At 34.7% G+C, this 24,800-nt stretch overlaps 1 protein-coding gene across 5 annotated transcripts in view; it reads left to right on the forward strand.

Moving 5' to 3' along the window:
- The first annotated feature begins 1,932 nt into the window (after nucleotides 1-1,932).
- LOC123527443 (centrosomal protein of 104 kDa-like) overlaps nucleotides 1,933-24,800 on the forward strand; it is a 52,313-nt gene continuing 29,445 nt past the window's right edge. For 4 of the 5 annotated variants that reach the window (XM_053523421.1, XM_053523424.1, XM_053523423.1 and 1 more), the window contains exons 1-8: nucleotides 1,937-2,048; nucleotides 11,108-11,137; nucleotides 13,372-13,484; nucleotides 16,339-16,430; nucleotides 20,286-20,367; nucleotides 21,063-21,270; nucleotides 22,950-23,011; nucleotides 23,564-23,673. In XM_053523421.1, the coding sequence (XP_053379396.1) occupies nucleotides 13,372-13,484; nucleotides 16,339-16,430; nucleotides 20,286-20,367; nucleotides 21,063-21,270; nucleotides 22,950-23,011; nucleotides 23,564-23,673 (667 nt within the window). In that variant the 5' untranslated portion in view covers nucleotides 1,937-2,048; nucleotides 11,108-11,137. Of the gene's footprint in view, nucleotides 2,049-11,107; nucleotides 11,138-13,371; nucleotides 13,485-16,338; nucleotides 16,431-20,285; nucleotides 20,368-21,062; nucleotides 21,271-22,949; nucleotides 23,012-23,563; nucleotides 23,674-24,800 lie in introns of all 5 variants that reach the window. The other variant, XM_053523422.1, reaches the window with a different exon arrangement.

Consider the following 24,800-nt stretch of genomic DNA (forward strand, 5'->3'; position numbering starts at 1 on the left):
TTACAGACCTTTCAATTAGTATGAGAATCAGATAAATGTAGGTGGGTGTGCAGGGGGGGGGGGGGGGGGGGTGTGCAGTAGTCCGTCACTTTGGTTAGTCACTAACCAGACGTGATATGAAAATCTATTGACACTTCATAGAAATATAGAGGTCACCAACATTTAACCAGTGTATGTGCTAGAATACTATGAGACGTATAACAACGACAGTTGTTTGAACATAAGTCATTCTAACGCCACTTTACATGGGCATAGTCCGAAAAATGATTGCATCTCTCGGGAAGATGTGATCTGAGAAAAACAAGCTGGACAGTCCTATGGAATATTCTGCTTTGGTGTTAATTTTATTCAGAGCAGTTGAAATAGATCTATAATCACTATATATAGTTTGACCAAAAGAAAAGCATTTTGACTGTAAATATTAATCATTGCATGCTTACAGTCCAAGTGTTTCGCTTTCACTGTGCAATAGACCAGATTGGATATTTGGACACGGCATACAGACAAAATGTATATTTTTACTATGGCAAAATCCTAGTTGCTGAAAATGGCATTCTATAACTATTTTCAGGGATTTGTAAACTTCTTTTAGTATGCTGTTGCCATATGCCGCGTGATTTCATTTTACACGGCGTGAATACCGTGCTGAAAGCTGACAGGCTTATCTTCTACTTTATAGGTCTTATGGGAATGGTACAACAGTTCAGCAAAGAATTTCCGAAACTGGTAAGAATTTACGATAAGGTTCATTCCGAGTGCCAATTAATTCATATAGTAATGTCAGATTAGTCTTTTGTTTTTGAGGAGAGCATTGAACCTCACGTTTAAAGAATTTACATTTTCAATTAAGTAGTATTTCTTGATACTTTATGGCGCGACATTACAGTATTTCTACAGTAAATCTATCCTTACCTATTATCTTTTGAATAAGTCACCATACTTATGTGTGGGATGACATCGGGTATACGGCTTTAACTAGACAAGAATGGTCTTTAAATTGAAACAAATTGTTGTTATAATCCACAACAACGTTTTCTTAAGCAGGGCCTAGTGTATATAATGCAGCAAAACTTCTGGTATGAAATTATGCCGTTGTCACGGTATAGGACTTGAATATTAAAACGGGGAGAAAATGTGTAGGCGGCCGGGTAGCTCAGTCAGTAGAGCATCGGAAAGGTATACCGAGGCCCCGGCTTCGAGTCCCGGTCTGGCTGCACATTTTCTCCCCGTTTAATATTCAAGTCTATACCGTGACCATCAATATGCGCACGTGTTGCTTTTTAGCATTTAAAAGTTGGTAAATAAACCTGATTAATTTGTAAATGTAAAGGTAAATTTTATTTACCATCGCTTTTTGAAAAAAAAAAAAAAAGATTTACATAAACTCTGTACACAGAGCTTTTGAGTGGCCCTATTTTAAGAACATTAAAAAACACTTTTACCTTTTGCGCAGTAATTTACTGGTGCCCATTTACAAGTTCACTAAAGTAGTCAACTGACGCAATTAAAGTGCCTCGCGCAAGGAATATCTCAATATCTCTAGCTAGGAATCTGACCTGTCAGATAAAAATCTCTCTTAGAAGATATGACCGCTACTTTGCTTGCTTTTTTGTGGTTTACTGTATAAGTCATTTATGAGCATAAGTCTAGTATTTCTTTTTTTCTAGAATGCACCTTACTGATACGCACTTCACGTACGAGGCAGTGCTTGCTTGATACAATCATTTAGATAAATTGTACAACAATAATCTATTCATTAAACAAAAAACGGGATGTGAAGGCAGTAGCCCCATAAGAATAAAGAGAAATTATTTATTGAAAGTGCGTACTGATAAACTGCATGTTCCGATTTAATTAGGTATCGATACTACTGTTTTAATACCTTTGGGGAAGTAGAGTATCTGTTTTAGGCTTTTGAAATTAATTGATCTCGATTTTTCTCGCGAGACGGGCACTACAAAAATGTACACAAACTTTCTGGTTGTCAAGATAATCATTCCCAATGAATAAAGCGATAATAGTCATCCAAGTAAATTGACACATAAAAGGTATGAGTCCCATTAAAAGGGAATGCTAGAATTGTATTTGTATGCTGCTGATTTTAACACCTCTTAAGTTTTTTATGAAAAATTGACGAAGCAAAATCTTTGAAATTGTACCCCACCCATCTCCGAAATCCTGCCCGGAATTTTAGCTGTTGAATGTGCATTCACTACATAATCAATCTACTATGAAGCAATCCTAGTATTAGCCCAAATAATTGTACTAGAGTGTTGAATATCGTCATTGACTTGTCGATATCCGCCTCCGAGATCTAGGTAGACAACGTAAAATCGGTCTACCCGAGGTCTCATTATTTAGACTATCCTAGGATATACTGAGTTATTTTTCTTACGGGCAGTATCTCAGCTCTGGTCTAGTCAGGACTCAATTACTTGTCTGAAATAGAATTTTTCAAAAGCCTTAAAAAAAAAGGAACTGACTCAGTGACTGATCCGTACCTCACTCCTCAGGTGATTCAGTTTGCCGTGCATCAAAGACGCATATTTTTCATGGGGGACGTATAAATTTGTGTATGTGTTCAGCTTGGGGACGCAAACAATATTTACTGATATAAAGTGTGGTTTTAAAAGTAGAACAGTTGTTGAGGATAATTTTCACGCATCACCTGTTTTCAAAAACTACCTGCATCAGGATCAACGTTTGACTTGTAAAGCATATTCTGTCAATTTCTGATCCAACAGTACTTATTTTTTTAACCAGTTGATCACAGCCTTTTATTTTATGTTTGGAAGAATCATTTCCAAAATCCCCGATTATTTAGTCCAAAGTATTCAACAATCTGATGATGACGCCGAAAAAACAGCTGAAGTTAGATCCCAAGCAGCAAAAACTTTCAGGTTTCATGTCTAATTTCAAGTGAATCCTCTGTTGGATCATCAGGTACTGAAGAAGCGAGCACATTGACAGGAAATGAAGCAGTGAGCATGTCAGAAAATCATGACAAGATTTTTAGAAAATTTGTTTAAAAATGTCTCGCGCTTTATTTGTGGTGAAGCAATATACAGGATGTAAAAAGCAAACAATTCAAATTTTGGACTCATTGTTTCAAAATATGTGAGTCCCTTTTTGACTATTTACTCACAGGGGACAGATAATTCAAAATCAAGCACTGTTACCTATGATTTTTAATACATATTTCCGTTTTAAACTTGATTCTCGGTCAGTACACAAAGTTTAAAGAAATTCTGTCCATAGGAAAATTGTTTGCCTTTATACATATAGGAAGCTCTCTGATGTGTCTTTAAGACACTTTTGTGTTTATAGAATATGTAGCTGAAAGCAGTCATGATGATCACTATCTTAGCTTCATTTACATCATATTGCTACAAATAACATAGCAATAACAACAGAGTCATCCAATTGAAAGGACCTACTTACTTTATGATAGTATGAAAGGGAGATAACTGACCAAAGTCTCACATTCTTGTCCGCTACCACTGGATTCTTCATAGGAAGCTTTACTATCAAGAGGAGATACGCATATTATCTTGTGTGTTCAGCTGGATGTTTTTTCACTGATTTATTGCCCTTTGATTATTCAACATTAGTAAATTAAAATTACATCAGTGATCATAGTCAGGAGTATTTCTCAGCAACCACTGCCTGGAATATGGAAGATTATTTATGCAAAAATTCTATTATTGTATTTGATCAAACGCTTTATGATTAATGACAACTATTATTGCATTTGGTAAAGTGCTTTATTGTTGATGACAAACATTATTGCATTTGGTCAAATGCTTTATGATTCATGACAAACATTCAATTGCATTTTGTCAAATGCTTTATGATTGTAGCCAAATGTATGTTATGTAACGCAATTTTGATGAATATAAACACTATATGCTTGCAGTGATTTTTTTACTTTTTTTGGCAACAGCCCATGCCTTTTCAATTGGGAATTTTTAGCGCGATAAACTTCAAAATTGGGAAAAATTAACAAAACCTTAATAAAGAAATCATTTTGAAAAGTTTTATTTTAAGGTAAATTTATTTCATTCAAATATGCACTGAGGTTGAACAGAGAGGACAGACAGGTTATTTTCTGATGTCACAGGATCTGATGGCTCAGATAGCTTAGGGTCACCATGAGCTTCTGTTGATTTCTGATCGAGGGTCATTTTGTGTGGACTCAGATTTCTTGGACAGATCACTTTGCTTTTCTGATGTTTGATTTGAATTTAATTTCTCTTTAACTTTACCAAAAGATGTTCGAATGTCCTGAGTACCGATGGCGTGTTTAAGTTTTATTTTCTTATTATAATATTTGGAATTATGCGACATTTTCCGATAATTTAGGTAAGTTTCTAACATTTTTTTTTCCGACTCATTTTGACGCATGAAAAAGCGTTTAGCGACCGTGATGAAAGTCATACTAAATGCCGTACTATGCCGTGACCCGTTTTATGTAAACAACGCGCTTCGAGTTGGCAACAAAATTCTGCGAATAAACCATAATTAGAGTTGGAATTTTTATAATTATTTGCATCGTTTTAGTTCAACTTTCATAAGAAATCAATCTAATTGGGAAAAATCATCTTGTTTTTGGGAATTTTTAAGCATTTTTTGGGAATTTTGACCATTTTTGTCAGTTGGGAAGACGCCGAATTTCGGAGTCAAATCGGCGCAAAAAAAATCACTGGCTTGGTGTTTGATAACATACTTCCTGCATAGCTCTATATCAAATGTTCGCATGCATATACTTCTATTAGTCTGATGCACAGAATAAATCAACTGTTTGCATGTATGACCATACTTTGATTTTGTAAAGTAGCTCTTCCATAATGTGTTTGCATTAATTACAGTTTTAAATAGGAAAAAAAGAAATTTCGACACTTGGCACAGCGACAATGCACTATCCACCATACACTAAGTTCCTTGACTTCAACGAAGCCGGGAACCGGCAAATTTTGATAAATTTTAACGCTAGGGGCGCCACATGTCCTAAAATTATAAGGACTGATCCCCAGGCTTGTTCAATTGCTATAAAGGAACAACAACGAACAAGTTCTTTTAAATTGCCAGTATGTTTTGAAAATAAAAATTGTTTCTTCACTAACTTGCTTACAATCTATCCAAACAACATATAGAGTACCTTCCATGTGAAAAAAAAACTTACAGAAAATGTCATAATCGTAAAGGAAAAAAATGTGAAAATGAAAGTAAGATAGATCTCCGGTTCTAAATTTAGCGCGTTCAAACGTGGTTATTAATAAAACCCGGACCGGCCGAAACCACGGAAATAGCCGATTCTGATTGTACGGAAACCACCGGAAACTTACGGACGGAAGGCTAATATCATTACGAATGATATCGTGTCGATATCAACTTACATATTTAGAATTTAGTAAAAAAAAAAACACTGAACTTTATGATGCCCGCGAGGAACTTCTTTGACGAATGGGTTAAAACTGCGTGTTCTTTCTGGTTGCAAAAACGTCTTAATATAATTTGTAAACTTGTACACAGGAAATCGTTATACATAGCGTTGTTTTGACGAGCCTTCTAATTAGTTCCCGATATTTTGTATCGTTATCATTATATACTATCTTATAATCACGTTTTGTCCAAAAAGTTGTTATATTTCGAAGAAAGGAATTCCTCTCGGGCCACAAAGAGTTTTTGTTTCACCTGTGCATTCCCAAAGCCTAAATAATTCTTTGTGTCCGGTAACATGCCTAAAAAAAAATAGGTAGTAAAAAGGCAGGATTTTTTGTACTTTTTTGTTCAATGAGACTTTACGGAAATTATTTTTATGTCAAAAAAAAATGAATACGAATAATTTCTAATATCACTGACAATTTTTAGAGAATAGAATGAGCAGTTTTTTAAAACTTTTTATTAAAAAGTTTTTAAAAAATCTCAAAGACCATAAAACAAATATATAGAAACAAATAGTGAGATAGGTTTGTTCACGCAGGATTCTGAGTATCTCTTGAACTTAGTCGACTGAATTGACGTACGATGAAAGTCACAAATTGAATATATTGTGGTACATTGCAGTTTGTGGCATAATCGATTTCATATTCGGCAGGTTCCTATAATGTTTTAATATATATATATATATATATATATATATATATATATATTTTTTTTTTAAGTTTGCAAGTGATCTCTGAATAAACTGACTTACTTAAGTTATATTCAAATTAGTTCAAAACTATATAGAGTAGAATCGAGATACAAATTTTACCTTTTTTCATTTTTGTACAGATGTCTCGTAAACCGGAGGTCGCGGGGTCGAATCCTGTCAACGGATTTTGACCGTGACTCCAACAGTCCCTTCTTTCGGTGCGAGTACTGGTTACTTTCCAGGAAGCAGTCATCGAGTATATTTCAAAACTCGACGCGAAAAAGAAATCTTTTAAATGGGAACAAAATTACCATTTAACTGCACTCAATATACAGAACGATTCTGTATGAATTTAGATACTTCAAAATTAAACTTCAATGGTTAGACATATCTTGCAAAACTTTGCAATTTATTTAGGTTGATTTGATATATTATTGTATACAGAATGCCTTTTCAGTCAGTTTGCTAGTGCTCGGCATTTTTGATACATAACAACTGAAGGATCGTTTGAGCCCGCTAATCATAATTTACAAATAAGTCTCGAAAAAGCAAAATAAAACTTTGAACGGATGTTGTTTCTTCAAATCTCACAAATTTCTTCATTAAGATTTTTTTTTGTAAATTTATCAATATCACAATGTACTGCAGACGATTTACTCTAACACTGCTTACTTTACTATGGTTACGTGACCACACCGGAAGTGAACTGTACTTGGATCTATATTGAGCAGCTTTAATGCTGTCGCATTCTGAGACCTTACGTTTTGTGAGCATCTCAGAAAAGTTTTAACCTTACAATTTTTTTTTTTCAACTTTACGGTAAAGAAAGTGTAATGAGCGGGATTTTCCAGAAACAAGTTGCATCCTTCATAACTTGTTTAAATAATAGTAAAAGTGATCTTCACCCGATATTGCATTGTATTGAAACTCCTTACGCAAATCGCGTCGAGAAATCACATTTTAGCTCAACCCTAAATATATATAGTTGTGACGTTTCTGTTTTACGGAGATTAATTTATTTTTTGGGTTTCCATTATATCCAAAAAGTAATTATGTTTCATTTGGTATAGCAGGCCCATTATTAAAACCTATATGTTTTCAAATGGAATGACTAAGTAGTGTGTTCTTTTTTCACAAAAAAATAGGCCGGGTTCACACATGTATGAACACAAGATAAAGTAATTTAATCCTATGTATAAATAAGCGCATCGTCTTTTAATCAGTACGAAAGTATCGATCTCTCATAGGGAGACACGAAAATGTAATATCACATGCGCAGAAAAACAAAATAGCGTTGTTGCGCATGTGATATGAAATTATTGTTTTATCATTAAATCTATATTTATAGTCCTTTCCATTGTTCTAGATGTAGTCACATGTTCAACAATAAATCGTATTTACTCGAAGGCGGAGCCAAACACACATATTGACCTCCAGCTGTGACGTCCACACGTTATTACGTTAAAACAATGCGACGTCGTATACAATTAACCACGAAAGATGACCTAAGGCTGCAGACATTTGTATCTAATGTTTATACTTATATAATAAAACAATTGTCGCTTTTATGTGTGGTCGATATGTGGATTTATCGACCTGTTAAAGCGATATCAAGTCGATAAATTCGCTCGGGGTTGATATTGCTTTTATCAGGCCGATAAATCCACATATGAGCCAAGCCATGAGAAAACCAACATTGTCTATTGCGATTAGTTTTTAGTTTATACAAATTTGTTTTAGCTCGATTGTGATGAAAGCTTCAAGCTTATTGTAACCACTCTCGAGTCCGCTTCCTGGAAAAACCAGTACTGGTGTCATATGAGAAGTCATGGTCGTGACCCCAGTGGGGCTCGAACCCACGACCTCTGGATTGAGCGGCCAACACCTTATCCACTAGACCACCGCTCCCTATTGCGATTAGAGAAACCGTTAGCAAACAGCATGGATCCTGACCAGACTGGGCGGATGTTGGTTTTCTCATGGCGCGGCTCATATCGACCTCACCAAAAGGCAATTATTGTATAATATCACATGCGCAGAAATTGAAAATAACGATTTTGCGCACGAGATATAAAAACGCTTATGATATATTATTCAAGTTAAAACTAATGGGAAAAGTGCATTGGACATTGTGTGGGGTATAATAATTTAACATCTGAATTGCACACATTTGTAATCCATGCTTTAAAATGTTCATTTTAAAAACAAAAAAGTTAACATTGTGTGAATAGTTGTATAAGCATATAGCAAAAGCATAGTTCGTAGTCCGACCGGACCGGTTTTTTTTAAAATTCTGTGTTAAAAAGATATGCTAGTATTATTTCAAATATAAAAGAAAGAGAAATCAAAAATTAAATAATCTAAAAACAAAAATAACGTTAGCAGTAAATTGTTAAAACATGAAAGTTCATTGCTATCACTACCCTCCCATTTATCCGTATTAGATATTTACCGTTTTTTATTGTTTTGTTTTAAACAGACTGAGCGGACATGTTTCGGGGAGTGTGTGTGGGTGGGGGGGGGGTGGGGGTCCGGGTTCGAAACTTTGCGACCGATCTTTCATATTTTATACTCCAGTTCATTCATTTCTACAACTTACTGTAACTCCGGGTATCATCTCCATACAAAATCACCCGGTTTTGTTTAAAGCTAAATCATATGATTTATCATTTGAGCAACATTTTGTGATATTTTGTTTTCAGTTTTCTTGTATTTCAGGAACAAAGACCTATTACATAGAGTTATACCTCTTCTGGAAATGTTTACTTTGATATTTTTTATGAAATTTTGCAATTGCCTCCCTTTAATATGAAAACAAATGTAAAAAAGTGGACTATGTTTTTAGATTTTGATATAATTTATTAGTTTATTTAGTTTTATATTCAAATTTGAATACTTCAACAACCTGAAACAAATGGCAAGTATGAAAACAGCGCATAGCTTCGTAGTTCATCTATTTTCGATCTATCTTGGTTGCGCAACCGAGATAGGCAAAAGGAGTATAATAATAATTTCATAAACTTACATTTCTAGTTAATTTTCGCAAAATGTGTACTTACCAATGCAAATCTTTGACAACCTTAATATAAGAGTGTTTATATTCATATGTTCCCTAAGACAAGATATTTTCATTAAATTAAAACTTAATATGCTAAAACGCTATCTTGGTCGGGCAACCAAATTTTATAAATACTTCCAGTGCACGGTATAGACCCCTTCGCCTTATGTCACATCGTTAGGTGTGAAATAACGACGTACATTTAACTAGCCTGTCCAGTTCTGTTGAAAGTATCCTGCAAACTGCTATCTCGTGTCTGTCCGGTACACAAAATGACACATCGACTGCCGAACGTATTACTTCTTTGATTGAGTGTGATTCAAATATCTTGTTATTTTAGGTCTTCGCTTATGTCAAGTGCAATACTTCATCAAACATACGTATCATCAATATCAAATACTTTGCTTCTACTTTTGTAATAATGAAATAAAATACACATAATGGCCTGATAAAGATGACGGTATCACCATTCGTAATTATATTAGCCTTCCGTCCGTAAGTTTCCGGTGGTTTCCGTACAATCGGAATCGGCTATTTCCGTGGTTTGGGCCGGGCCGGGTTTTATTAATAACCCGGCTACCTCTTTCTACGAGAGTTTCTTGAAGGGATCAGCTATTAACTGTATTCTCAATAAGTAAGCTGGAGTTATCGTTCTTCATTTAAACGAAAATGGACCCAGCTAACAAAATATGAAGACATGAAATTACGTATATGAATAAGCATAAAGCGCAATACAGAAATCGTTGCTCTCTTTACATTACACAAGTACTTAATGACATTACAGTGTATGCATGTAATAACTGTAATAAAAACAGTTGATTAACAATGAGAGAACGTATTTGCTAACATTTAACTAGTCTCCAATAGCCCAAATCAAGTAAATGACTACCAGTTCTCTTTTGGCACTTGGCGTTAGAAAAAATACTTTGAAAAATTATCATGAAGCTATACATAAGATACTAAGGATTTTGGCATTAAAGCATTAATTGGTTTACTTATATCCATATATAAGTGATCTAAATTGCAACATGCAGCATGCGTTTGTCATCAACAATAAAGCACTTTACCAAATGCAATAATAGTTGTCATTAATCATAAAGCGTTTGATCAAATACTATAATAGAATTTTTGCATAAATAATCTTCCATACTGGAATTCAGCAAAAATTCATAAGACTTCATTCTCAAGACGAGGTGCTCATATTTTATTCATTATCTAAATTCCACTTCCATCAGTTTTACTGATATTTCTTGTTTGGTTAGTTTAATTGTTGGAGTAAATTAGTGTTGCCAAAAACTTTTATTACCAACATAAGAATTTGACAAGAGCTTAAGTGCCAGTTAAAGGGCTCGGATATGGGAGGAGAGGGCTTATATTGAAAAAAAAAATTGTTAGTATTCTTGTACAATGTCATGTATATTAAAATATGGAGGTTATCTTCTCTCATTCTGTTGATATCTAACTATTCAAAACTTGCTTTTAAAAGAAAACCCCTTGATTTCATGTGCACATAACTTACTTTCATGATTGTAAATTGCTGATTGTAAATGTCAAAATTTACTAACTTTATTTTCTTGTCATGATATACTAGTAAATGAATTTTGTACATAAAATGACTGTCCTATAGTCAAGTTAGATAACTCTTGGTTGAAATAAATTTGGATAGTTACAGTAGAGGTCAAAAAGAGGAAAGTTTATTCAAAACATTTCATGCATGTTGCTGTCATTGCTATAGTAGGGTGAAATTTTAATTAATAAGATATTAAGCTAACTAAGTTTTAATATGTAATTCTTGTGTGGCTTGAGTAAAAGTTATGGGCCCTGTTTGACATTGTCAAAGAGGCAGGCAACCTTTGTAAATAGACAGCTCTTTTTAAATAGTTATATGACTTAAAGTTGTTATTTTTTCCCAGAGTCCAAAAGAGAAAATAATATCGGTGACGGTAAGTAATGTATGGAAATCCTCTGCCTAACACAATTCCAGGTATTCATTCTGCTCCTAACATCACATTTAGTGTCACTGTAGAAAATTCCAGATATTTAGGGCTGACATTGTTAGTCATGTTCTTGATAATTGTTGAAAAAATGATGGTATACACAGAATTTTAGTTACAATTTTCAATGGAAAATATGCAAAAACAAGCAATTAGGCTATCATTAAAAAAAAAAAACATTTGTTTGCGGAAACACAACCTACCTATGAAAATTGCTGCGGCCCAACTTTTTTTTCTGGACATTCAGATGAAAAAAAAAGACTTTCTGTCAGTGCAGTTTACTGTCCAGTTATTCTGAAAATTCTAAAAGTTTCTAACACTGAAATTTAAAATTTTATGGTACATTTATAAGAGTCAGTTGATAAACTGCTCAATGTATTACATTTGCCTTCTGATTAAATGTTTAACCTTTAGCATGCTAGATAAATTGTCGTCTGCTGGAAATGTCGTCTGCTAAAATTGTAAAGTTCATTCAATTTGCTCCAAAATTGGAAGAAATATTGTCAGAGTAGCAAACAGCTTGGAACCTGATCAGACGCCGATTTAATCGGCGTCTGATCTGGTTCCAAGCTGTTTGCAAAGGCTGTTAAATTCGCCTGCAGCAGGCTAAGGGTTAAATCCAATGAGCCAGTTTGATGACAGCCCTATTGTGTATATGTCTGGATGATAAACGTCAGTTTCTAACGTTATGTTTTTAATGCTCGAGTCACATTCTGTTGCATGCGGTGGTATTTGTTTTCGATTTTCAGTTTAAATCGATTCTGCTGATACAAGGTTTATGGTTAAAGATATAAGAAGTTGAAACAAAAGTGAGAGGTTTTTATTTCATTGACACAATATGATAAAATCAGTTTGATCTTGAAAAGAAAAATTATTGGAAATTTTAGTGAACCTTTATATTCAGGGTATGTATAATGTCATTAATTACTTCATTTGAAATTTGTATTTGCAACTATTAATGCTGTCCGGAGTAATAAATATTTAGTGTATTATGATTAAAGTGGCATTATGCGCATCTTACTGCACATAGTGTGTTTTTGATGAATGTTTTATAAAAGCAGTTTTCGGTTGCTGTGTATTTAGATGTGTTTAATAAGGATAATTAATGCCTTAAAAGCGTTTGAAGTTGATGCTTTAAAAATAAAGAAATCTGACTAATTTTTAAATGAAATAAAAGTTCTTCTCTTCAATCTTCTATGCAGTGATCTCTCTTACCTATAGGTGGAGATTTCTGAAGTTAAAGGGAAGCAACTCCCAAATGCGATTTGACTTTCCTTACAAAGACTGCTGCAGTCAAAATAAGAAAAGTCATATTTGGAAAGTGATTATTCCACATTAATTTAGAAATAATTTAGTTATATGTACATGTTATGAGTAAGTTTTAAAAGATTCTTTTTTTTTTTGTCTGATTGTAATTCTTGGAATCCATACATCTTTTGCCTTGTCAGTGCCTGCAGGAAAACCTTTGTTTACACGTCATCTTTTATATTTTCTCTTTGAGAGAGAAAGTCAGAACATTTATTATAAATAATTAATTAGAGTTCTAAACATACATCATACTTTTAAAACACTGAGGTTGTGATCTGGTAACCTGTTTCATTTTCATAATAAAAAAGCATTTAGAAGGCAACAAACATGGAGGGAAGTCACATTTTGTTCTCATTTTATACTGATAGGATTTTTAAAAAATCTACAATGGTATGGAAATAAATAAAAATGTTTAGTATTTTGTTAAAGACATTATGTCACCTAAATTAAAATTTAGTACTTATAAAATAGAATGCACGCTCTTATTAAGGCATGATCAGAAGTAATTTATACTGTGAAATCATTTTTATTCGTGTAGGACGAATTTTCGCGTATTTCGCGTTAGGACCGATGCGCGAATATATAAGACCGCGCTATTATTATTTTTTAATTTCATTCCTAAAATTGAAAATGCGTGAATTAAAGCCCGCGCGAAACAGTCCTTTTTAACGTTTGCACGAAATTTCATGCCAGCGAATTTAAGAATTGAAATGATTTCACAGTAATTTTGAGAAATGTGAATAAAAGGTACAATTAAGTCTTCACTTACTGTTAGCTTGTAAGTTCTTAAAATGGTATTTTAGAGGAATATATATTCAGGTTCTGAAAAGGATATTTTAGAGGAATATCATTTTTCAAATTAAATTATACTTCAGATGCCTCAGAAGTTATCTTTCAAAGTGATCCATGCGTCCGGACAAGATGATGTGTGCAGAGCATCAGAACTTAACTATCATAGTCCACTGACCAAAGGATGGCAATCTGCAAGGTACAGCCACATTACTTTATTTGTTATGTAAAGAGGTACCATATTAAAAGCTACTTTTAGATGCTAATATTTTATGTATAGGATGGTCCATGCATTCGTGTATGATCCTTTCAAAAGCTTGTCATATAAAAAGTATATTGAACCTAATTTATTGTAGTTCTCTGACCACGACATAGCAGGCTATTGATTGTTGTTGATATCATGATTTCGTTTGGACAGTGTCATGTGAAAAAGTGCATTCGTTAAAAATAGTCCGACATACTTTTTGGTCAGAGTTAATAAAATTGAGCATAGATAATAGTTTCAAAGTTCATCCTTAAAAACTAAAGTATTTGATTGGTTGATTGCTCAAAGATCAGGTATCTGATTGGTTGATTTTTTAAAGCTCAAGCATCTGATGGGTGCACACTGAGACTGATGTCTTGTCTCAATTTTATAACCTTAAATGGGCACTGGTTTCCCATCATGCTACATGTATAGTATACTGTCTGAAGCAGTTGTGTTGACATTCATATATGATTGCATATTTTTGAACAATCAATGAGTGAATATTGTATTTCTTTTAATAAAATATGATTTAAGTTCATTCAGATTGTCTCCAAATAACAACCACAATGGTATATTAAGCTGCCTTGAAATTTCACAATTGTTTTGACCTGTTTATATACAAACAGCATACTTATTACCTAGAAACAGCCATGATTATCTGGAAATAGCACACAGTTACCTGGAAATAGCACATGATTTCTCTGGAAGTAGCACAAAATTACTTGAAACTAGCCATGATTACCTGGAAAAAGCACTCATTTACCTGAAAATAGCACATGCTTTTCTGGAAATAGCACACAGTTACCTGAAAATAGCACACGGTTATCTAGAAATAGCACACAATTACCTGGAAATAGCATATGATTTATCTGGAAATAGCATACAGTTACCTGAAAATAGCCATGATTACCTGGAAAAAGTACACAACTATCTGGAAATCACACATTGTTATCTGAAATAGCAAATAGTTAACTGGAAATAACATACAGTTAAATGGAAATAGCACTTTATGTCAAATTACCTGGAAATAGCACATGGTTACCTGGAAATAACCAGTGAAAACAGATCACATTATTATGTTGTCAGGGTAGTCTTTATGGACAGTCATGACTGTATTCAGTAGTTTAAGGGAAGTGCATTGTGATTAACTTAATACCTGGAAATAGCACATGATTAACTGGAAACAACCTGTGAACACATATTGCTTTATCACGTTGTCAGGCTTGACTGTATTCATTATTTTTAGGGAAGTGCACTGTGGTTGACATGATATTGAAATACTTCACAAGAAGATAAAATAAAGCCATAACTTAAAAGATTAAACCCAGGAGATTTCTGTAATGTTTGATAGTTTCAAAAGTACACTTATTTTTAATATCATCCATATTAAAAAATCTATAGGTCATGTTGGTGTAGTATACCTTTGATAAATTCAGAATGTATGTCAGTTTGTATTAAGTGTGTCACAAAGTTATAAAATTTTATCAGTTTGAAAAAAAAAAAAATCAAACAGTTTTAAAATTTCATTAAAATCTAATTCAAAGCTTTTTCCTGTCCTTTAAATATCAGGCTATATAGACATCAGTCAGAAATCAATATTTTGAATTGATGCTTGAATACCTGAGTTCAAAAGCTTTGTTGTGCGTAACAATACTTTGGATGCATTTGCTCCGCTGACTTGAAAGTAAACAACCCTATTAATAATGCATGAATTGTATTTTAAGTATATGATATAGATCTGAGGTTATTTTGAACACTAAATGGCATTGTTGATGATATGTTTATACCTTAACTTGTGTTTAATGAGTGATATGAATATGTATTATAAAGCATGATATGAAAAAAGCTGTAAATGATATAACATTTTTTGTATAATATTAATATTTTGTTTTTAATCCCCCGCCACAAGTGGTGGGGGGTTATAGGAATGGTCTCCGTCCGTCCTTCTGTCCTTCCGTCCGTCTGTCCGTAACACTTTCGTGTCTGCTCCATATCTCCTAAACCCCTTGAAGGATTTTCATGAAACTTGGGTCAAATGATCACCTCATCAAGATGTTGTGCAGAATTCATGAGTCAGCCATGTCAGTTCAAGGTCAAGGTCACAGCTAAAATCAAAGGTTTACCCTTTCACTATCCATATCAGTGGTGGGGGATTTGACTGTCTTTCAGACTGCCTTGTTTCAAATGCTTATTCAGAAGATATTGTTGTCTAAGGGAAACAGCTGGTTTGAGTGACAATGTTATCAGAGTCTCTATTTCATGAAGGCATGGATCACACATGCTCAAAGCAGTACTGAGTTACTTTAGATAGCAGAAGTTAACAGAATTTGAACTTAACATAAAAAAATCCCCTTATTTTGTGACAGTGAATCACTTGAAGTTTAAGCCACTTTTATGAAATTGTAGCAAATGGCTCAAGTGGCAAATGGCAGAGTGACTCCAGGAGGTACGGATGAATTTTAGCTAGCCATTTTAGCTCCTTAGGTTAAGAGAACAGAACTATGAATTAACCGCTTTGAGTGGGTATGTTTTAAGTAATGATTTTACAGAATGTCATGTGTCTGTGTCTGTAGGCATTTGAACCACACCATGAGAAAACTAAAATAGGGCATTTTGTGAGCAGCAGTTGGATCCAGACTGGGACTGGGACAGGGATTCTAAATGCTGGGTTGATAGTCAAGTGTGTTACCACTAGACTACCTGGCTGTGCTATTCTAACAGACTGTTGTACAACCAAGAATTGAATTTAGTGTCACTATATTCTTACAACATTTAATATTCTTGGATTTCTGGGTTTTACTTTCAGATATTGTTTGTACCCTCAAGATCTTGTTATACAACTGGACAAAAGGGCAAGACTCAGGAAAATACAAGTTCTCTCACATCAGTTTGACATTGGTAGGTATTAACTTTAAGTCACTTGCCCCTCATCGATGTGGGTTCGAGCCTCACTCGGGGCGTTGAATTTTATATGTGAGGAATCCATCCAGCTGGCTTACGGAAGGTCGGTGGTTCTACACAGGTGCCCGCTCGTGATGAAATAATGCACGGAGGGGCACACGGGGTCTTCCTCCACCTTTAAAGCTGGAAAGCCGCTATATAACCTGTCATGTGTCGGTGCGACGTTAAATCCAAACAAAAAAAAAAATGCATTTTAAGTCACTTATCTTTAATGGAGGAATAGTTTTCATAGATTTCAACACAGTTCAAACTGCATCAATGCTTGAAAATAAATTGCAACAAAGATAATTATAAATTCTCCATTATTTTATCTTTGTACACTTAAACAGGGAATGCCATACATTTCCAAACAAACTGCACTTAAAGTAGTACAAATTTAGTAATACCTATGTCATTCTGCCCTTTTGAAATAATTCTTATGTATCTGAACTCAAAACAATAATTTTACTCAACAAAAATTGACTGTTTTGGATTTATTATTTCATTTCTAACACAACATCCACCAAAATACTTGCCTGATGTTTCCGGAAGTTAAGTGAATTTTATGCATCAGTGGTCAGCAGGGATATAGTGGTAGTGTTTGGACATGTCAATTCACTATGGTGTACAATGATTCCATCTCATACTAACTTTACTCTTCCAGTCTTCAGTGTTTTGAATAGGAAAACAAACCAGATGGTGCTAGAATTAAGAAGTACCATTTTGAGTTATGAGAGATGAAGGTTAGCAGTTTGTTTTGGGAAAGACTGTCTAAAGGACTTTGGCATTATCCAGAAAAAGAATTGATATTAGAATTGAACCATATTAAAGCTATATACATGTGTGATTCCTTCATGGTTTTATTTTAAGGTATTGGACCCATAATAGAGTACCTCCTTTTTGAAGAGTATTCAATTCCTACCATAAACCTACTTTAACTGCAATTTTCAGGGGGCCTAGGTTCAAGCCCCAGTAGGACCAAAATGCTTTTTCTTCCATATTTTCCTTTTTTAGCTTGACTTTTCGAAGAAAAAGTAGAGCTATTACACTCGCCCCAGTGTCGGCATCAGCGTCGCTGTTGATTAAAGTTTTTGATAAAGTCAAATATCTCTGTTGCTATCAAAGTTATTGACTTGAAACTTAAAATAATTATTTACTATCAAAGTCTACACCAGGAGAAACAATCCCCATAACTCTGATTTGAATTTTGACAGAATTTATGTCCCTTTTTAACTTAGAATTTTTTGTTAAAAGTCAAATATCTTTGTAACTATTAAAGCTTTTGACTTGAAACTCAAAATAGTTATTGACTATCAAAGTCTGCACCAGGAGACACAATTCCCATAACTATGATATGAATTTTGACAGAGTTATTTTCCTTTATAACTTAGATTTTTTTTTTACTGGCAAAGCTTTAATTCAGTCAAGCACTGAGCAAAGTCGAGCCTTGCTGTCTTACGGACAGCTCTTGTTCTATAGTAAGTTTTTACTTCTTTTAAGACTTGTTATGAATGTATTGTACAAAAGTGGAAAATTTTAGTTTTATAAGCAATTTCTTGCTGTTCAAAGTGAATTTACCTCTGAATCAGGAGAGGTAGAGTTATGCATCTTTAAAAGTACTGAGTTACATGCAGTAAAAGTTCTCTATTTTGCCTTCATTTTTAGCTTGACTATTCGAATAATAGGGGAGTATCTTACTCGCCAAGGCGTGAGCATTAGCGTGAGCGTCACACAAATGTTAAAGTTTGTGTATCCCCCAAATATTTTCGAAGTCCATTGAGATATTGCATTGATATTTTGCTTACAGGTTAACCATCATGACCCCAGTCTGTAAAAAGGAAGAGGCAACTTTATTAGGCATTTTGACTGAATTATGGCCCCTTTTCAACTTAGAATAAATGTTAAAGTTTGCGTACCACCCCAAATATTTTCAAAGTCCATTGAGATATTGCTTTGACATTTTGCATACTGGTTTGCCATCATGACCCCAGTCTGTTAAAAGAAGGAGGCAACTTTATCAATCATTTTGACTGAATTATGGCCCCTTTTTGACTTAGAATAAATGTTAAAGTTTGCGCACCACCCCAAATATTTTCAAAGATCATTGAGATATTGCTTTGATATTTTGCATACTTAATTACCATCATGACCCCAGTCTGTTAAAAGGAGGAGGCAACTCTATCAAGCATTTTGAGTGAATTATGGCCCCTTTTCAACATAGAATATGCTTATTGTAATGTTATAGTTTTACTCATAGCTTATATTATACTATCAAGCACTGAGAATAGTCGAGCGTGCTGTCTTGTTTAGATTACATATTGTGGAAGAAATGCAGGTAGGTTTACTTCTGCCCCAAGGTTATTTTTGAATGAAGAGAGCAAAATTCAAAACAGATCTACAGGATTCGACCTTAATTTTTCAATGTTGGAGTTAGAATTCTGTCTCATTAAATCTGTTTACTTGAGACACCCTAAAAAAATGATAGTTTTATTTTGTGTTTTATAATTATTAAACAATACTAGTAGTTTGATCTTTCTTTTATCAAAATTAATGCTGTAATGAATTCTATGCAAACGTTTTAGATAGTGGCCATCACATTGAAATTTCTCTACTGGAGCTTGAGGAAATACCATATATACAAAATTTACAAAATACAGCACGGTAGAAGTTGTTTAAAATTTGCAACACAGTGCAAAACATGGTCAGCTTAAAGAATATACCAAGCAAATGCCATTTTTATGCCCCCACCACTTTGGGGGGGGCATATAGATTTGCTCTTGTCTGTCCGTCCTTCCGTCCGTCCGTCCGTCCTTCCGAAAATGTTGTGTCGCGCGTAGCTCTGAAAGTCTTTGACGTAGAGTCACAAAACTTTACAGGAATGTTGGTCAGCATGTGTAGTTGTGCACCTGGGGTTTCGCGTCCGGATTCATTCAGTCATGTAGAAGTTATGGCCCCTGACTTTGTAAAAATTGGTCATTTTAATGTTGTGTCGCGCCTAGCTCCAAAAGTATATGACCTAGAGTCACAAAACTTTACAGGAATGTTGGTCAGCATGTGTCAGCATGTGTAGTTGTGCACCTGGGGTTTCGCGTCCGGATTCATTCAGTCATGTAGAAGTTATGGCCCCTGACTTTGTAAAAATTGGTCATTTTAATGTTGTGTCGCGCCTAGCTCAAAAAGTATATGACCTAGAGTCACAAAACTTTACAGGCATGTTGGTCAGCATGTGTAGTTGTGCACCTGGGTTTCGCGTCCGGATTCATCCAGTCGTGTAGGAGTTACGGCCCCTGACTTAGTAAAAAATTGGTCATTTTAAGGTTGTGTCGCGCATAGCTCCAAAAGTATTTGACCTAGAATCACCAAAGTTTACAGGAATGTTGGTCAGCATATGCAGTTGTGCACCTGGGGTTTCGCGTCCGGATTCATTCAGTCGTGTAGGAGTTATAGCCACTGACTTAGTTAAAAATGGGTCATTTTAATGTTGTGTCGTGCATAGCTCCAAAAGTATTTGACCTAGAGTCACCAAAGTTTACAGGAATGTTGGTCAGCATGTGCAGTTGTGCACCTGGGGTTTCGCATCTGGATTCATTCAGTATTGTAGTCATTCAGTTCTGGCCCCTGACCTGGGAAAAAATTGTCATTTTTGGCCCCTGACCTGGGAAAAAATTATCATTTTAATGTCATGTAGTGGGGGCATCTGTGTCCCATGGACACATTTCTAGTTAAACATTACTATTAGGGGTCCAATACCTTAAGACAGATGTTTGTTTTGGTAGAAGCTCAACTAAAATTTGATTCGGTAATATTTTTCAGCAACAAGAATAGAGATATTTGTTGGTGATGTTCCCGACGGGATGCCTCTTGTTCTTGACAATGCAAGATATACCAGACTTGGGTAAGAGTGTAGCATTTATACTATTGGACAGCTTCAAACTAAAACATGATCCTGTTTTTGATTCTATGAATTAAGATGTAGATAGGGTTTTATTCTATTTGCGATTGTTTTATTTTGGTTATTAAGGAACATGGCGACTTACAAATTCCAGCTACAGGAATATTAAATAGCCATCAACTTAAACAAATCAGTTGACAGCTATGAGTGGAACTGTTTTCTGGTTATTAGGGTGTCAGCAACCCAGCCTTATGGGTTTTGGGATTGACACCACTAAATTCATAAAAACACCTCATATGACCCCAGTACTGGCTTTTCCAGGAAGCAGACTTGAGAGTTGTTACTTACAGCAGAGCTATACAGATTAGTACTGGTATAAACTTACTGCTGTGAAGTGGGAACTTAACATTGTGAATATAGTTGTTGTCAATCAAATTGCAAATTCATTGACATGAAAATTATCAACTACGTTACTGTCGGTAACTTAATTTGTCAGTGAACATACTTGTCTGAGTCAGTAGAGTTTTGCATACTTAAGAAAGAATGTCATTTTGGTATTCCTTTCTGGTAGTAGTTTTGAAATAGAGTTCAATTAAAGATGATCTTTTTTGTTGTAAATGAATGTTTCTGTAAAGATGTATAAATTTTGACACAGAATAAAATCTTTTCGAAGGTGACATTTTTTTCCCCCTTTCCAGCTATGTATCCTTATCGGACAATGAGAAAACCGGTTTCAAGGCACGTGAGCTGAAGTCAGTAACGGTGGATGCAGTTGGCGTGTTTTTGAAGTTAAATATACACAAGAACCATATCAACAAATATAACCTTTACAATCAAGTTGGTCTTGTTGCCATCAACGTGATCGGCGACCATATCAGGAAAGGACTTGAAGATGTTGATGATTTGGTAAATATGTTACATTACATCGAGAGGTCTTAATCACTAGGAAGACAGAAAGGAATAGGATATTTTTATCCAGGTCCATGCCCATGTCATACATAGTGCTCTTGGTCAAAATGTGTCATCCTCCAACTTGGAAAGTTGTGTTGTCACTGTATTACCTAAATTGTGTTGGTGTGACTTACAAACCAGAACCAAAAACAAGAACAGAAATACATATGCAACATTGCAACATGGAAGTTGTTTTCTTTGGGATGGGGGTGGGGGGAGGGGGCATAAAGTCGCAGCTTTCTCCATCTGTATGTACGTCCCACAATTCTTGTTTGGAGTATTTCTCTGCAACCATTAGTTGGAATTTAGTGAAACTTCATTAAGGAAGCTTTACTATCAAGAGGAATTGAGCATATTGTCTTCATATTCTGATCGGATTATTTTTCACAGAGTTATTGTCCTTTGATTATTCAACATTAGTATGCTATAGTGCAATTCTTGTCCACAGTATTTCTCAGCAACCATTGGTTGGAATTTAGTGAAACTTCACAGGAAGCTTTATTATCAAGAAGAGATGGACATACTACTTATATTTTCTAACTATTAGCTTGACTATTTGAAAAATAATCTGAGCTATTCTACTAACCCTTGTGTCGCTGTCGGTTTCACACCTTGTTTAAAGTTTTGCATACAATTACATATAGCTATCATTTAAAGGCATATAACTTTGAAACTTTTTTTTTCTTTTTCTAGGTCAATTACCAACCTAATTGGGTCAAGTACCATATCTCTGACATGTGAGCCGCGCTATGAGAAAACCAACATAACTCTGCGACCAGCATGGATCCAGACTAGCCTGTGCCGCCACACAATCTGGTCAGGATCCATTCTGTTTGCTTTCAAAGCCTATTGCAATTAGAAAAACCATTAACAAACAGCATGGATCCTAGCCAGACTGCATGGATGCACAGGCTGGGTTGGATACTTGCTAGAGGCAAAGCCACCATGTTGGTTTTCTCTTGGCACAGCTCACATGTTCTGGCTAAACTATCAAATATCTATTTCAAAAACTAAAGCAGATATTGAATTGAGACTTCACATGTATCTTCAAGGTTATAAAACTAGGTGATAGCATCAAATCCCATAACTCTGACCTTTATTTTGGCCAAATTGTGCCCCCTTTTGGACCTAGAAAATCTTTGATAAAGTTTTGCATGCAAGTTACTATTTCCAAAACTAATGCAGATACTGATTTGATACTTCACATGTTTCTCCGGGTTTATAAAAATAGGTCTAAGCATCAAGTTACATAACTCTTACATGTATTTTGCAAAACTATATCCCCTTTTGAACTTGAAAACTTCTGGTTAAAGTTTTGCATGCAAGTTAGTATCTCTAAAACTAATCCTGGTTACTGGATTGTAACTCTATAGATATTTTAACATTTAGGATGATATTCATGGTACTGGGGCAACAATTCAAATAGTCGAGCATTGGTTGTCTTACAGACAACACTTGTTTGAGTTTATTGCACTGAAAAAGGGCATAATTAGAGAAAAAATATTTTGCTTAAAATGTAAGAAGGCATTCTTTTAAATGTGAGTTTGTTATTCTTGAGTGTTCAGCTTTCTTAGAAAATAGAAGTCACACAGAGCAGGAACATTGGTTAAATACATGCTATATTTGTTTTTCAGGATATATATGGAGAACAAAGGAAATTACTGGAAGATCCTAATGCAGAGGGACTCTATAATAGGTTAGTTCAGTTGCATACTTGCACTTTTCGCTGTTCAGTCAGTAAATTTATAGTGAACACCCCTTCAGATAATAAATGGTTCTGCCCAAATTGAATGATGGACCAGTCTATTTTAGAAATTTATCAGGGTAAAGGTTTAAGCATGCCCAGCTGATGCTCTTCTTGCACCTCTGACCTGAGTGTCTCTTTTTTTTTTCAAGGTTTGTAAAGTTGGTTGTCAAGTTCTGCTGTCACAAAAGATACAAACCCATGTCCTCCATATATCAGGATATTGTTGCTTAAGCTTGTACACCACTGTGTCTCCAAGTAGCATTTGTTGTTGGATGTTTAGTCAAAGTAAATGAACTAAGGGTTAATGGTTGGACAGAAAACTGCAGGAACTGATTTAAAAAGAAAAAACTTGAGATACTTACCAAATTGTTGTAATTTCAGACCAGACTATATCTCGCCTTGTAATTTCAGACCAGACTGTATCTCGCCTTGTAATTTCAGACCGGACTATATCTCGCCTTGTAATTTCAGACCATACTATATCTCGCCTTGTAATTTCAGACCAGACTATATCTCGCCGCTGGATGATTTAGCCTTTGATATGTACCAGGATCCTGAAATTGCCCAGATCATCAGAAAATTAGAGAAGAAAAAACAAGAAGCTGTCCTCCGTAAGTGAATGAAATGTGTTTTGCATTTCTGTGTTGATTAAGAAATAATATACAGTGTAACTTCCGAAAACCAGACCTTCTGAAAACCGGAAACCTTTGAAAACCGCACTAAACTCAAGGTCCTGTTTTTTCGGCTCTTATTTCTATTTATCTTTAACTTCTGAAAACTGGAACTTCCGAATTCTGAAAACCGGACGATTTAATTAGCAACACTATAATTGCCTTCCGAAAACCGAACAGCAAAATTTTTGCTGGATTAAAAGTGTCACTGGTTAATCCAAAAACACTGTCAACGTGTTCTTTTGTTTATCTATTAGCGCCGCCGTTTATATTGACACGCTAGATAATCACATTGATCATTTGATGCAAAAGTAAGGAAGTAATCAGCGATTACTTTCATTTGTATTCAATTTATGAAAACGTAATAAATTAAATATCTTATTTGTGAAAAGCTTCCTTAATGTTTGAACGAAAGAAAGATAGGTGTTTTGATAGATTTAGTTTCATCGCTTAAACTATGCATTGTCAACATTAATTAAATGTTGACGAACTCGAGACTCCAAAGATGGTAATATTTTTTTAAATGTAAGTGGAAAATGTCTCGTAAATGCTATTATTAAAGATATGTTGTTTCTTTTTATATTTGTTATTTATGTATTTATTATCCTTAATGTTTGTAATTAATTATTGATAATTAATCAATAAATTATTTACTTTAAATAAATTGTAAAATTGTAAAACTAAAAAGGATAATAATCTCCTTCATCCTACGTGTAAGAAACATAACTCTTGTGCACCACGTCCACTTCGCCTACAAACGTTCAAACTTCTGAATTCCGGAAACTTGCAAAAACCGAACTTTTAGGCTGTTCCGGAGGTCGTTCGGTTTTCGGAAGTTAAACTGTATCTCATTTAGTGATTTGTTGGTGAATAAATCATTGTTTGGAGTTCATATGCGAAGGAATTATATCATGAAGGCGCAGGTGGGCCATTGGTCTAGTGGTAACACGCTTGACTGTCAATCCAGAGGTCCGGAGTTCGAATCCCGGTCCAGGCACTGTCTCCCACCTAACTTAGAGGCTTGTACTGGTTCTTCCCAGGAAAGATGTCTTCTCGTGTATTGGTGC

This window comes from Mercenaria mercenaria, chromosome 14 (assembly GCF_021730395.1).
Source record: "Mercenaria mercenaria strain notata chromosome 14, MADL_Memer_1, whole genome shotgun sequence".
In the NCBI taxonomy this organism is placed as follows: Eukaryota; Metazoa; Mollusca; class Bivalvia; order Venerida; family Veneridae; genus Mercenaria; species Mercenaria mercenaria.